Source organism: Engraulis encrasicolus, chromosome 16, assembly GCF_034702125.1.
Source record: "Engraulis encrasicolus isolate BLACKSEA-1 chromosome 16, IST_EnEncr_1.0, whole genome shotgun sequence".
Lineage (NCBI taxonomy): Eukaryota > Metazoa > Chordata > Actinopteri > Clupeiformes > Engraulidae > Engraulis > Engraulis encrasicolus.
In genome coordinates, this window is record NC_085872.1 from 17,877,093 (window position 1) to 17,892,820 (window position 15,728).

General features: G+C 42.9%; 1 protein-coding gene across 1 annotated transcript in view; it reads left to right on the forward strand.

Moving 5' to 3' along the window:
- The window catches only part of astn1 (astrotactin 1), a 222,081-nt gene that overhangs the window by 141,518 nt on the left and 64,835 nt on the right, over positions 1-15,728 (forward strand). The window contains exon 16 of the mRNA XM_063218915.1: positions 684-872. Coding sequence (XP_063074985.1) covers positions 684-872 — 189 coding nt within the window. The remainder of the gene's footprint in view (positions 1-683; positions 873-15,728) is intronic.

Here is a 15,728-nt window from a genome sequence, read left to right on the forward strand (position 1 = left end):
TTTTTCATAGAGAGTTGTTTTGTGTGTGTGCCTCTCTTTTGTGGGTTGCACTGCAGTGCAGAGCAGGCGTGGGGGTGGAGGTCACTGGAGGGGGCGGGATATTAATGTCCCTCTTCTCTGATAATGGAAACACTTAAATGCACTCTACAGCATGTCCAGTGTGCCCCAGAGATATACTTGAAAAAAAATGAAAGCTCCCGAGTATGTGGACATACAGCTGACTATACTCAGGTGCTGGGAATATGCCTCTGTGTAAAAATTCAAGACAATGAAATGGATGTTAGAATATAAGATTATATATAACATCATGGAATAGATTATCTTGTCTTGCTATTTGATTTATTATAGTTTCACTGTAATCCTTCACTTTCATTGTCATTACACTGTAGTATCTAAGAATGTGGCATCACTTAACTTGTATTTTTGTGCCAAATTGCGGTGGAGCAAATGTAACACTCTTTTTGATAGGGGTCCTGATATTTTACACATTCTTTTCCTTTGTATCAGTCCTGTAAAATGAAGCATAACCTTTAATATGACATATTTTACTGCCTAGTACTGAACACTCCATTTTCATGTATTTGACAATATTGCCCTGTGTGTTCTTCTGCTAAGTAGAGAAGGTCTGGCTAGCACTAGTCTGGCTCCCAGTCTCATCTCGGCCCTTGTTTTCATGCCTGCAGCTTTTAGCTCGGCCATTCACTCGCTGGACGGAGCCACTCTACGCAGTGACTTTGTCTCCATCCTGAAGGAGTTTGGAAACCACTTCATCCAGGAGGCCGTCTATGGCTTTGAGGAGTCCTGCACCATCTGGTACCCCAACAAACAGGTCCAGCGGCAGCTTTGGCTGGAGTACCAGGACATCAGCAAAGGTAAGAGAACGGGGGGGAAAAAGAGAGAACGTCATTGAAAGCCTCTGAAGTGTGTGATGATGGACCATGTTAGATGGAGGAAAGCATTGTCACCGTTAAATTACAGTCATGGTACATTTTCAGGGTATGTTGCGAAGTATACAGCTTGTCCTTGGAGGTGTGAAACTACCTGTACAACTCCAAAAAGTTTGTGTTTTGAAAACACAGAACATCTTTGTATTTGGAACATGTGTGAGTTTCTCACAAACATCCCCCACGCCACGCCACCCATCATCCCTCCTTCTCCCCGCGCACCTAAACAAAATCATGCACTAGCTGTGGCTCGATTTGCCACAGCTTGAGATGCTGCATATTATTTGCCGTGCATGTGTGCCATGTTTCTACGCGGGCAGCAGCAGCAGCCGGAGACAACAGCCGTCCCTGGGGAGGCCTGCCACAGCTGTTCAGCAGGTAGAGAGAGCAGAGGAGGGGAGAGACAGGGCCAACGCACAGATGTTCGGGGCAGACCCAGCAGATCAGCTGACCGCCAAATCTGGGCCAGTTGTCTCTCATTTTTATGTGCCACAGCTAGATGCAGGCCAGGGTGTCGTCCAGTGGACAAGGTCGGGACGAAAATTGCCCAAACATCAGACAATGAATTGCTATGCGCAGTTGGTGTACACTGGTGCTCTTGTGTCACACTGCTAATCTCAAGTTTAGCACACCAAGACATGGTTGCATGACTTCAAATTTATTTAGAAAGTGGTTTACCACCATCTTCTGTCACATTAAATATCTAATAACCACCACCAGTCCTAGGGGGAATGTGATGGCAGGCTACAGTGTGAGGTCTTAAGGAGAGAGAGAAAGTTCTTGCAGGAAGTGGAATAAGACTATGTATGAATTGATAGGTGCCATACAAAAAGTACTCTTTTATCAGCTAAAACACCTGTGCAATGCCCTCTGGGTCTCAGCTTCTCATCCTCCTTTAGATTCTGTGAACAACAGCCCTGGTTTCTTAAAAAAAACCTGACAAATGATTCTATTGTTAGGAAGTTCATTCTCATATTATCAGATTCTGAAAGACGTGGAAGTGGAATCTTTTTACTCCATTTCTTCAGTTGTGCAGTTTACTGAAAATTTGCTACAGTCAGGCGATCCGTCTTTCCACGTTGCTGTTGTTTTCTCATCTGAGACAAAGGCAGATAAGTAATGACCCTTCTCCACCCAGCGTTTCAGTCCACTAGATCCAGCCCCATTGTTTCCTGTGGTTGAATCGACCACTCTTCCCCTCGTCCAAGGGCACCACGTCTCACATTTTACTGGAACGTGTGTGCTGCCTTGATGGATGCTCTAAATTGATGGAGTTTTCCCAGCCTACCTGAGATTGCCATTATTCTTCATTGTGTGCTCCAGTCCCTTGTCACGGTCATGTGTGCCACAATTACATTATTAAATGCACAGAGTACAATGGATGGGCTTTGGAAACCTTGGGCAAATATGTTGTTGTATCTGTCATCTCGCATCTGTCTGTGACAGGCAGCCGACGTTCCCAAATCTTAAATCATGTGCTGTGCAGGCGTCGCTTTAGTGCCGGTCCCTCTCCTCTCAGGTCTCAGGCCAGAGACAGATGTGAGAGAGCTGTGTCCACAGAATGCTGAAGTGACAGGGATTTCTCTTCATTTCTCCGGTGCCTGCCTCAGTGAAAGGTCCTGCTCTTTGGGAATGGATAATGAGACCACTGGAGAGTTTGGTGATCCATGTACGGTACACACCCCAAAAACACACGAGCCCCACTGGGCATGGCACGTGCATTGGCTAGTAATTTTTGCATTTTTCTGCAGAAAGTTGGTGGATGTTGGGGATTTATGCATGTGGACACTGTTAACTAATTCATGATAGAAAAGAACGATTGAAAACAGCAAAGCAAGAAATATTAACATTTATTAATTCAGACATGGCATGCTGTATGTGAAATAGTCTAACAAGACAATATGTAATTATCAATACCTAGAAGTAACGCGCTATTCATATCTGTTGAGAAACCTGTTTTTTTATTCCTATCACACCAAGGATTGTTGCTGCATTGCAAGCCCTGGCCAAGCCTAAACTCAAAGTTTATTTTAGCCCTCCAATATATAGCTAGACGAAAAAGTATATTAAAAATGTTTTATAGACACTGCAACTGCCAAAGTGTCTGTGACATTCTGTATGGCCTTCCAATTTTGGATACCACCTTTAAGACACAACATAGCCTGCTTGACATCATGGCGACCTTTGCGATTTGAAATGAAATCTCCCACTCTCCCCTGCAATTGTACACACACTTGAACTATAAGAACAGTGTCCAGTCATTACGGAAGATGATGGTCGGGTGCTTCTTATTTAGACAGGCAAAGACAGGCTGGTGCAGAATAATGAGTCACTTGTTATGAAAGCCAGTGAAAGGAAACCAATTCTGATTGCTGTTTTATTTTTGACACTATGCATGTCAAAGAGCTTGCAAAAAAACAAATTGGACCAAAAGCTGAGTTTTCCTGGATTTGTGTGGGACGTATTTGTTATATTTATCAAGTAATTTTATTTCAGATTATTTGTTAGTTTTGAAACAGTCTGAAGTGAAACCCTGTATTTGTTTTTTGACTAAAGCTATTCCATTTCCTTCCACTGTCATTTGAATGAATATTGGAAGTAGTTTGATGTGTGGCACAGGCATATCTTTGTAATACTTTATCCTGTGTTGTCCTCACTGATCAATGAAACAATGTGACAGCTCATTGCTTTGAATATTTGAGTGTGCAAGCATTCCTCTTTGGTGATCTACTTCAGGAAAGTACTGTAAGTCCAGGAACATTTGAAGGGAGAGAAAAAAAGAAAACCGAAACCAAAAATCTGTAGCGGTTCATTTGACACAAGTTTACCTCAAGGCAATAACAAAAACAGTCCATCTCAAGACAAAACAACAAGGAAGGCTGTGCATCAGCCCATGTAACATTTTCCCCCGTCCCTCCCAAGGAGATGATGGCTCCTCCACCACCTCCACTCAGGAGTGTGTTTTCAGTCTCACAACTGAACTGCCCCCCTCTCTCCCCTCATCTTCTCCTCTCTTACACAGCTCTCCTGACAGCAGGGTCAAAGGGTAGCGTCTGAGCAGGACAGAGCTGCAGTGCTGGACACACTTGCCTGCGGACATATGGGAGAAAAGAACTACAAAACTACAGACAGATAGAGAAAGGAGAATGAGATGAGAGAGGGAGGGAGAGAGAGAGAGATAGAGAGAGAGAGAGAGAGAGAGAGAGAGAGAGAGAGAGAGAGAGAGAGAGAGAGAGAGAGAGAGAAGCTTGATGCATTTCTCTCTTTCTCTCCAAAAAAAAGAAAGATGGTCGAGAGGCAGAGTTCAAAACAGTGACTTGCTCTCCTCTGCTCCAGGCTGAATTAAGGTCATGGAGAGACTAAAGAGAAAGTAGATCTTCCTTAAGCCAGATATGATGCTGTCGTGCTGGAGACCAAGGGGAGGAGGATGGGTGGGGGGCAGAGGAGAGGAGAGGACATAACAGGAGGAGAGAAGGGGGAGGTGAGGAACGGAGATTGGAGCGGGAAAGGGTGGGTGGGGCGGCAGAGGAGAGGACATAACGGGAGGAGAGAAGGGGAGGGAGAGGAACGGAGATTGGGGGGGGGGGGGGGGGGGGGGGCAGAGGAGAGGACATAACGGGAGGAGAGAAGAGGAGAGTGAGGAAAGGAGAGAGGGGGGGGGGGGGAAGAGGAGAGGAGATAACGGGAGGAGAGAAGGGGGAGGTGAGGAACGGAGATTGGGGGGGGGGGGGGGGGAGGGGGCAGAGGAGAGGACATAACGGGAGGAGAGAAGGGGAGGTGAGGAAAGGAGATTGGGAGGGGAAAGGAGTAAAGGAGGAGAAGCACAGGCAGAGAGGACAGATACAAAATGTGAATCTATCTAGTGCTGCTCCCCTTGGCCACGGCCACCACAGAGTTTGGGTTGCATTTTAATGCACATCCACAACCAGGGCCACTGTCAGCTTTGGCTGGGCCCGGGACAAAATCCTCTGAAAAGCCCCCCCACCCCCCTACACAATACATTAGATGAAATGGAACCCAATTATGGGCCCCCAATCTGCCTGGGCCCGAGACAACGGACCCCTTTGTCCCCCCATGTCAGCGTACCTGTCCACTACACCCCACCTCCTGCACCCCTCTGCCTCTCCCATGCACTCAGGAGCCCTGCAGAGAAAGAGTGAATATATACAGTATATGTGCTGTGGTGAGAGAAGGACAGGATGAGAGGAGGAACGGAGTATGGGGAAGAGGGAAAGATTGAGGGACATAGAGGAAAAAAGAGGACGGGGGACAGATGTCTTTAGTCAGGAACTTGCCATCAGTGGAGAGACGCAGCAGAAGGTAGGTGGGTGGAGGAGGGTCTGCGGCATCACACTTGTCAAATATAAATAACCCCTGCATTACAATTAAGACACGCAGGAAAATACTCTAGTGTGTTGCATCTCTTACAGCTCTCTCTCTCTCTCTCTCTCTCTCTCTCTCTCTCTCTCTCTCTCTCTCTCTCTCTCTCTCTCTCTCTCTCTCTCTCTCTCTCTCTCTCTTTCTCGTTCTCGTTCTCGTTCTCTCTCTAACTATCTCTCTCTCTCTTTCTTTCTCGTTCTCGTTCTCTCTCTAACTATCTCTCTCTCTCTCTCTCTCTCTCTCTCTCTCTCTCTCTCTCTCTCTCTCTCTTTCTTTCTCGTTCTCGTTCTCTCTCTAACTATCTCTCTATCTCTCTCTCTTGTGCGTGCTGCAATACTTAAAAAACGACTTAATGATCGGAGCCACTTTGTATTAGACATAGCCACTCTACACATCACTGGGCTTTTAGAGTCATTATCCTTCAACAACCTGTGTTAGTGTGAGACTGCAATGTGGCTGGAGAAATAATGCAATAGATTCATTGCAAAATGGCAGCTCTTGCAAAATCATCAAAATACCTCATCCACTCATAATGAATTGTGAGGTCTATATGTCATTGCTGTTGGAGTGAGAACAAGCCATCCTGCATTTGATGACACTTCAGATTTACAAGCCATTACTGTGTGCTCACAAAATCCTGTCTTTTAAATGACCAAGCTTTAATGATAAAGATTTCTATCTGCAGTCTACACATGCATTTCAGATGAATAGTTCACCATCCAAACTTTCTAGAGATTACATCTTATAATGATGGGCTCTTTTGAATTAACATAAAAACTATTTTCTTTTGTGGTGTACATTTGACACTGACAACCTGACAACATCTAAGATTCACCCACACGCTCTCGTGCCTGGTACGTTCTGTCAGTTTGTTCGTCTTAATTTGTACAGTGTCACCGTGTGTCTTTGTGTCTCAACCTGAAGTGACAGGTAAGTAAAAAGCCCTGATCACTGAAAGGAATTTACATCGGTGGTTAAGGCTGTGAAAATGGCTTGCCTGTGCAAGTTGCGAGAAAAAACCTCACACTTCAAAATGGTTATACAGTAACAATAGGAAAAGTTGGAGGGCTACGGCGTTTTTAGTTGGTAGTCCGAAGGTGCTCTTTGGTCAAAAATAGGATGCAAAAGAGACGAAGTATCCAAGGCACTCTTCCCAAAAAAGTTAAAATAGCTTTATTAAATGGCTAAATCATTGTAGAAAAGTTAAAAACGCCAACATGTTTCGGCCAAGGAGTGGCCTTCATCAGGGCAGAGTCAATACGGAAGCGTCACTGGCGCAGGTAACAAAAGAAAAGTTTGACAGGGGTTTGACAGGTGATTGACAGGTAGGCGGAAATTGGTCATGACGCACCGCCTCCTCGTCGTCCTAAAAACACACACAACTAGGAGAGAAAAAGTGAAAGAATGAAAATGAAACAAAATAATCAATACAGTAGGGCCTATTCATGAAACAGTATAAAACAGGGGGTTCCCCTATATCAAGTCAAGATTACAACGCAGTGTAGGCCTACTAGCTATAGAAAAGGCATCATCTCAAATGAATCATTCAGTCCAGGAGTTGACGTGGCATTTAATTTATATATCCACCTATTCTCTTTCTGATTCAATATTTTTTGTCTGTCCCCTCTCCTAGGGGTAGAAGGGACACAGTCAATACCCATAGCACTGAATTTAACCGTTTTGTTATTGTGGGTCTCCACAAAGTGCCTTGTCATAGCATATTCGCAGTTACCAACCCGTGCCGCATATTTATGTTCAGAAAGGCGGTCCTGGAAGCGTCTCTTAGTGCGTCCCACGTAAAAAGCCTCACATAATCCACATTGCAGAATGTAAATCACATGGGTGCTCTTACAATTTATAAAGTGCCTGGTAGGATATGTAGCAAGAGTGACAGGGTGGGTAAAGCCTTTTGTCTTAGAAACCATGTCGCAAACATTACAGTGTCCACATTTAAAAGTGCCATTGGGCACCGTGGGTAACCATGTACTTTTTTCTTTTGCCGGCGTATAGACTGGTGAGAAGTTATACGCCGGCAAAAGAAAAAAGTACATGGTTACCCACGGTGCCCAATGGCACTTTTAAATGTGGACACTGTAATGTTTGCGACATGGTTTCTAAGACAAAAGGCTTTACCCACCCTGTCACTCTTGCTACATATCCTACCAGGCACTTTATAAATTGTAAGAGCACCCATGTGATTTACATTCTGCAATGTGGATTATGTGAGGCTTTTTACGTGGGACGCACTAAGAGACGCTTCCAGGACCGCCTTTCTGAACATAAATATGCGGCACGGGTTGGTAACTGCGAATATGCTATGACAAGGCACTTTGTGGAGACCCACAATAACAAAACGGTTAAATTCAGTGCTATGGGTATTGACTGTGTCCCTTCTACCCCTAGGAGAGGGGACAGACAAAAAATATTGAATCAGAAAGAGAATAGGTGGATATATAAATTAAATGCCACGTCAACTCCTGGACTGAATGATTCATTTGAGATGATGCCTTTTCTATAGCTAGTAGGCCTACACTGCGTTGTAATCTTGACTTGATATAGGGGAACCCCCTGTTTTATACTGTTTCATGAATAGGCCCTACTGTATTGATTATTTTGTTTCATTTTCATTCTTTCACTTTTTCTCTCCTAGTTGTGTGTGTTTTTAGGACGACGAGGAGGCGGTGCGTCATGACCAATTTCCGCCTACCTGTCAATCACCTGTCAAACCCCTGTCAAACTTTTCTTTTGTTACCTGCGCCAGTGACGCTTCCGTATTGACTCTGCCCTGATGAAGGCCACTCCTTGGCCGAAACATGTTGGCGTTTTTAACTTTTCTACAATGATTTAGCCATTTAATAAAGCTATTTTAACTTTTTTGGGAAGAGTGCCTTGGATACTTCGTCTCTTTTGCATGGTTATACAGTACTTGGTATCTCTAAGCTCCTGATGCAGATTCCGGATGTGCTGCATTTTAAACTCGGGGTCCTTGTCAGACTTGCGGCTTTACCCTCTTCAAGGTCCTCATATCTCCAATGCAACAGGCCTGCAGCAGCGTAGGAGGGATTGCAGACATCAGTATTGCTGCCTGGGCTTTAAGGCATAATGAAGGTATAATGTCTCTCCTGTGTGCACTATATGCGTGCCCGCTTAACCCCACTAAATTATTTAAACCCAAGCAAAAAAAGTCTAAATTCTTAAACAGTGCGCTTAAATGTCACTCTATCGCACTCTGATATATGCATGGTCAGCTACATTTTTTCCCATTCTTTTGAAATAAATAAATACAATTCTAAAAAATGAGATGAAAAAATATGCTGCTCAGAATCCTGAAGTAAGTTTTGAGCTCAGTCTCATAATGAACCGGAGCTACTAAATTCATGTCGAAGGCAGCGTGAGAAATTTCTCAACGGCGGCCGGCCGTGTCCCTGTTGATCTTGTTAGCGGCGCCACATGGGACGGGAGAGAGGGCAAATTTGTGGCAGGCATTAGTTTGAGGTCCTCTCCTTTGTCCAGAGGTAATTTGGAGTAATGCACAGGTCTGCTTGTCCTTCAGTGTGGGGGCATTGTCTCCTGACACCCCCAGGACTGGTAGTTTACAGGCAGTGCAGCCAACTAGACTTGTCCTTGGTACGGCATCTGGCAGCCATTTGTATTTTTGGATTATATATTTTTTCTCACACTTCTTTGTCTTTCTCTTTCTCTTTCTCTTTCTCTTTCTCTTTCTCCTTCTCTTTCTCTTTCTCTTTCTCTTTCTCTTTCTCTTTCTCTTTCTCGTCCTCTTTCTTGTTCTCGTTCTCTGTGTCTCTGTCTCTGTCTGTCTGTCTGTCTGTCTGTCTCTCTGTCTGTCTGTCTCTCTGTCTGTCTGTCTCTCTCTCTCTCTCTCTCTCTCTCTCTCTCTCTCTCTCTCTCTCTCTCTCTCTCTCTCTCTCTCCTTCCCACCCTCAGCTTTCAGTCTCTGTGGCTGACGCCGTTTTATTTTAGACTTTGATTTAAAAGATGAGCTAAACTAATTTTCCCTCTGAAGCATATCTTTACTGCAAATGCAAAAAAATAATACTCCGGGTTGACTAAGCCCTCTTTGGGTCCTGCAGAAGAAAAAAAAGAAAGAGGGGGTCTCAGCTGCCTCTGGTGTGCCTCAGAAAATGAAAGCAAATCTCCTCAGCATCATTTAATGAGGTCATGTGACACAAATACCAGTCTGTCTATAGAGCCATCAGAGCCCGTTTGAGGCCCATATGTACAAAGGCAGTGGATATGCAAAAAAAAAAAAAAACGCTTTTGCCTCGCATCCATCATCTTCCTCAGGCTTCTCTCAGAAGTACGCCAGCTCACAGGCCAGCAATCTCTCCTTGCACCACAGTTCAGTTTAATTACTGCTCATACTGCACTGGGCCCTACACCATGCATCATTGCCTATTTTGATCCTGGAGAGGTTTAGAGGAACCAGCGTTTCATTGCATTGTAGCCTTCTTGTTTACAGAAATGAACACGCGTTGACAAAAAAAATCCCGGAATTTAAACATGTTAATAGTGATTAGCTTTTTAATGAACAGCTATGAGATTATATTCAATGCTTAGAGAGTGCCGCAGATACCCAGGTGCTTAAAACTTGCATTATATTTAAGCGGAGGGGAAGGTGTGTAACTGTGTAAAATTCCTTCATTAATTTTAGGACCCTAAATAGGGATTCTACAGAGAGCTTTTACTTCAGTTTTCATCAGCCGGGAACATTAAATGTCTGATTTAAAAAAGGCCGTTTAATGACTTCATCGTATTACCAGTCCAATGAATTGACTTTCTGAGGTATAACAGCGCAAGGAAGCAATCCCGGTCGATTTTGGGATATTTCCCCAGCCATGGTTAGAATGTGGGAATGCAATTTTGTAGCATATTCTACCCACTTTGCATGATTTAATAGATTTTGTTGTTTTACTAATCCATGCTTGCACTTTCAAATAGATCTCCCCTCATTCACCCACAGACTCACATATATTGGCCTATGTATGTAAAGTACAGTATAAATATATTTTTTCCCCTCCTTAAGTGTTCTTGGACCCAGCAAAGTCTTATGTGGAGATTGCAGGTGTGCAGAAACAGGAGGCCCTACAGTCCTGATGCCGCGGTTAAACTGAGGCCTCTAAGGTCATGGTATGGTATGGCCTCTTACAAGAAACACTAATGAGGACAAACATGCCATTGGGTATTCCAAGTATATAGCTGAGGGTAAAACACCATTAGTGCTGCAGTGCAAACCAGAGAAACTTAAGTCACAGGTAGACTTACAGAGATCAAATCTTGCATAAGTTGGGGGATGAGGAGAGGTTTTTGTAAGTATGTGAGAATTAGCCATATTCATATGACTTAGATTAGTCTTGTTTGTATTTTCCTGCTTATTTTTGCAAATTGTTTGGTTGTTGGTGTTGTCTTGCTGCCCTTTTAATGTGGAGAAAAGTGATGTGATGTGCCGTGTTAATTGAGGTGCGTGAGTTCTGAGGCAGTGTAAATGAAGAGTGATGGGAACCACACTTTCCATTAAGATCACAGCCACATTGAGAAATGCGTTATCAACGCAATCCAGGGTTCTGATTGGCTGACACTGATCTATGAGCTGTTGGTTTAATACTTCGTCTGTGGAAATGGATTTCGCCCTGTGCTTCCGCAAGTGAAAAAAGAAACCCCAAAATTTGAAAGAGTATTGGGATTTGAGATTAAACTGCAAGGAGAGACCACTATTTTACTTGATCCATTGAAAGTGTTATCTCCGGACTTTTTAGAAAACAGGATGTGGGAATTAAAGTATGTTTTTGGGGTGTAGATATTTATTTATTTTTGATTTACCAATGTCTGGTCAGTCCTTTTGTATGAAGGTGCAGCATGAAAGAGACTTGCCAAGGCATGGGATTGAATGTCAGTGTTACATCTGCAAGGGATAGTTTGTAAGTCTTTTGGTAAGAGCTCTAGCGAGAGGAGAGCGTGCTGATCTTGATCCCTGTGGATTTCAAAATTAGGTCCTCATATGCACATTGACTTCTTTCTCACATGAGAAAGAAGACGTGTATTAAATGACAGCTACAGAGCTCTGTGTGAGATGCTGTGCCTTGACAAACCGGTGTCTGGCTTCATCCAGTGAATCGAGATTGTTTCTCTTTGGGGAAGGACATTGATGTGAAATGGAAGGAAGTCTATTGAGAGTACTTGCGTGAAGTGGAGAAAACTGTTTTCATGTGTAGATGCATATTTTCAATGTCAGTAGAATTTGGTCCAGTAGAGATACCGGCAGCCTCGCAGTGTTCTGGCTTGTTGTCTTGACTGCATTGTCTTGATGCATGTGGCGAACAGATGAGTACAATGGGAAGCAAACAAACCAGGATTCAAGTCCAGAGAGCTCAGTTGATATTTTCTATCAATTCAGATGGGGATAGGAAAAGGTAAATAAAGGATAATTTAATGGTCAGAGAGTAAGAATGCTTAATTTATGGACGTGTTTAAATTCATCACATCACACATAAGGAAGCAAGAGCGTCCTTGGCAATTTCATAATAATTAAATGCATTGATTTGGTTGGCAAATTTGTACTTAAACGGCAGAATGGATGTCTTAATGAAGATTAAGTTGGGAAAACATTGATGTTGCTAGCAAAGAGGAGCATGCCCAAAATGACAGACCTCACATGCATGCCGTTGTGTGTGTGCATGCTCTGTGTGTATGTATATGAAAGTAAATGTTTGCAAGTGCATGTGATGGGAATGGGACTGTATTTCAAATAAATAAAACGAGAAATGTAAGGACTTACAGAATCCTCCTCATCTCTGTCCTCTCAAGTTCAAACTTGGAGGACCACTCTGTGCAGTTTTATCTGTGCAGCAAAATTGCCCCCTATAGGTCTGTTTTTGTATTGCTCCTCTATTTGTGCAGTACGGCTGTATAGAGGGGAGAAAAGGTGGGGTAACACTTTACTTGACGCCTGTGTCATACATATGACATAACAGTGTCATAGCATTGTCATAATGCAGTCATGCATGTGTCATATACATTATGTCAATGTCTAAAACACATTATGACTTTATAATTAAGTGAAATTTGGTTATGATAAAGACAGGCTAACAATGTCAACTTTTCATGACCATAAAATGTTTATGACATTGACACTATGTTTATGACTCGTTCATGACTGTGTCATGACACTGTTTTGACATTATTATGACACTATTGTGTCATACGTATGATGCCGGCGTCAAGTAAAGTGTAACCGAAGGTGGTATAAGTTTGCTTTTGGGACTTCAGGGAAAGGAGGAGAGCTTGAGCTGCCACTGTGGAGGCTCATTAGCTCTTCTTATTGAATTATGAGAGATGATGTAGCACAAGTGCAGCCTGTTTGCTGAGGAAGATGGGGCTCCATCGCTTTTCATTTATTCCTTGGCAGGTTACATCTTGGCCAACAGTGAAGAGTGACCCAGCATTGCATACAAATCAGAACCAGTCAGTCAGTATATGGACACTGCTCTGTCTGTGGAGGTGCCTTTGTAATAACATTCACAGTCTGTCCATAGGTATGTGTTCATACTAAACAGAGATGGACACATGGGAACATAAATGGCTTACTCCTCATATTTGATTGAAATGAAGTAACAACAAAAAATGAAAATGTGTTTTTTTCCTCTGACATCAACCCACTTTCAGTGCAATAAGCGACACATGACATATGTGGTGGGCGAGCTCTGCTTTGCATAAAGTGACAGGATTCGTTTTGTGTGAAATCGAGGAGGTCTGCTGCTCATCATGTCTGTGTCCCTCTAATTGTGCACTAAGCGGCCGAAAGAGCAGGAGAGCAAGAGTGGCGCTTTTGGCAATGCCACCGGCTGCCACGTCTTGTGCCAGCATGTGCATGTCCGTCATCGCTCCAATCACCAGTGTGACAGCCTCCCATCAGCCATATGGTTGGAGAAGGCAACTGCCATGACACTATGGCTGGCGCCAGTGATTTACTGCTCTGCCTTTTCCTTTGCACGTTAGATATGACAGTTAGGGCTCTGCAAAGTGTGTGGGGACTGTGTTATCTTCTTATGGTGTGGCAAAGCCATACATGTTTTTTTTTGTTTATAAACACAGTCTTTTCTGGTGAGGAGGGGCAAGACACTGGCAGCCAACCACGTGAGCTAATTTTTGACTGACAGCCGTTTCCAACAATCAGAGGTTGAGTTGTGCACAGCCAGGGTCGTGCAGCCAGGGGGAAACAAAAGCTTAGAACCCATGTATATAGACCCCCTCATTTCTGATCTCTTTATCTTTTTTTTACCGCACCCCCCCAACACACACAAGCACACACACACACACACACACACACACACACACACACACACACACACACACACAACACACACAACACACACAACACACACAACACACACAACACACACAACACACACAACACACAACACACAACACACACACACACACACACACAGATAGAGAGAGACAAAGAGAAGGAAGGAAGGATGAATATTTCACAATATTTTTTGTTCGTATCCCTTTTATGATGACAGAGGGGGCATGTGAGTGTAGAGTGAGTGTACTTCATCATTCATAGGTGGGCCTGTTTGGCTACTGGGAGTAATTAAAAGTTAATCATGCATTGCAAGCTTTACAGGCGTGGTTGATGCTCACGAAAAAGATCACATGTAAAAGCACGAAGTCAAGACGATCTGTTGAGAGGCATGCGCATATATCATCTAATTCTAACGTCTAATTCTCTCGCTTTATCAGTAGTACTAATTTCAGACCTTTTTTTTTACACCTAACACTCTCGTGTCTGACTTGACAGTGTTGATCATGTGAGGGTTTATATTGAGAGCGTTGGTGTTCTTTAATGCCTCAGAAGCTCTTGGCTCTGAATACAGTTAACACATTTTAGAAGTGTCAAGATGTGAGAATCGGATCCTTTTTTTCTCCACAGGAAGCTGAAAATCTTAGCAGTTTAGTGATGTAGACATTACATTATATAATGTGCAGTCATTTAAAGGGACCACGATGCAATTCGGAGTTGGACATAGAATCCTCAGCCACACACAAAATACCTTAGATTGGGAAACATCAACAAGTACAATACATTCACAGTACATACACAATGGACAGGGGTTAAGATGGTGTAATATGGCCAGTATGTTACGTGTAATTGATTGAATCCTCTTAGATAGCTCCACAAAAACAGCTATGGGCTTTGTTCTTTTTCACAGGAGGTTAGTGCCACATAGACTAACTCCAGCATGACTAACCCATGAACTTAGCCAACGTTAAGCACAAGTGAAGCAATATTGTGCTTGCTTTGAAGAATGCTGCATTGCTTTGTTCTCTCTGATTTAGACATGCTCAGACTAATCTCATGTTAAATCAATCCAATTTGTTAAACATATCAGAATGCACAACAACACATGCAGTGTAATACGGTAAACAATATTACTGTTTGATGGAGGACTTTTGAAAATCAATTACATTTCAGCCCAACAAAAAAGCAGACAGTTAATCTGCTTTCCTTAATCTTCTTAAGTTTTAAGACGCATCTCAAAAGTTATAGTGTAAAATATATATCTAAACAACATGCTAAATAAATGACGACAATCTGCTGTAGAAAGGTGAAACTTAGTGTTTGCACATTATGCTGCTGTAATTGCCTTTTTTGCAAAAGCACACTTGACACTTAGATAGTAATGAGAAAATGTCATATTTAAACAGTTATTTAGTCAGTAGAAAAATGAGAAATCTGAACTTGATCTGCAGTAACAGGAAATGCCAAGCCACCCAGTAGCAAAATAACATAATATTTGCAGTCTTTGTGACTCTGAAAATGATCATCTGAACTTGTTGACCATGTTTAATCCCAATATATAACTATCATGGGGGTATTATACAGTATTTTATATGAACAAACATTTAGCAACTGGCTAATGCATGCATTTACAAAATAGTTTTTGCCACATGCATCATTTCACTACATACATAACCATGCAAAGATTTAAGTAGTGGTTTCACCAAAGCAACAGATTTCACTGCGCCTTATTATCCACACTATTCTGTTCTCTGTGAGTGTTTTTGTGATATATTTAAACTCCATTATTACCCATTTCTTAAGGGCTGCCTCCCCAAGTGCAGGGTCAGGAGGTTAACTCACTGTCTAATTACCTACACTGTCTCATGTCTGACTCAAAGAAAAAGGGAAAAAGCCCTTTCCTTCCCAAACAAAAATGGGCAGATCTGCCATTTCACATAATACTTCTCCAGCGATCAATCGAACTCTGGAGATGTGAACAGGGCACACAAGCAGACGTGAGATATTTGGACACACAGTGTTTGAAATCCCTTCTCTGAGCCGCACACAGGGATCAGTTGACCAGCTGGGTGGAGGATGGA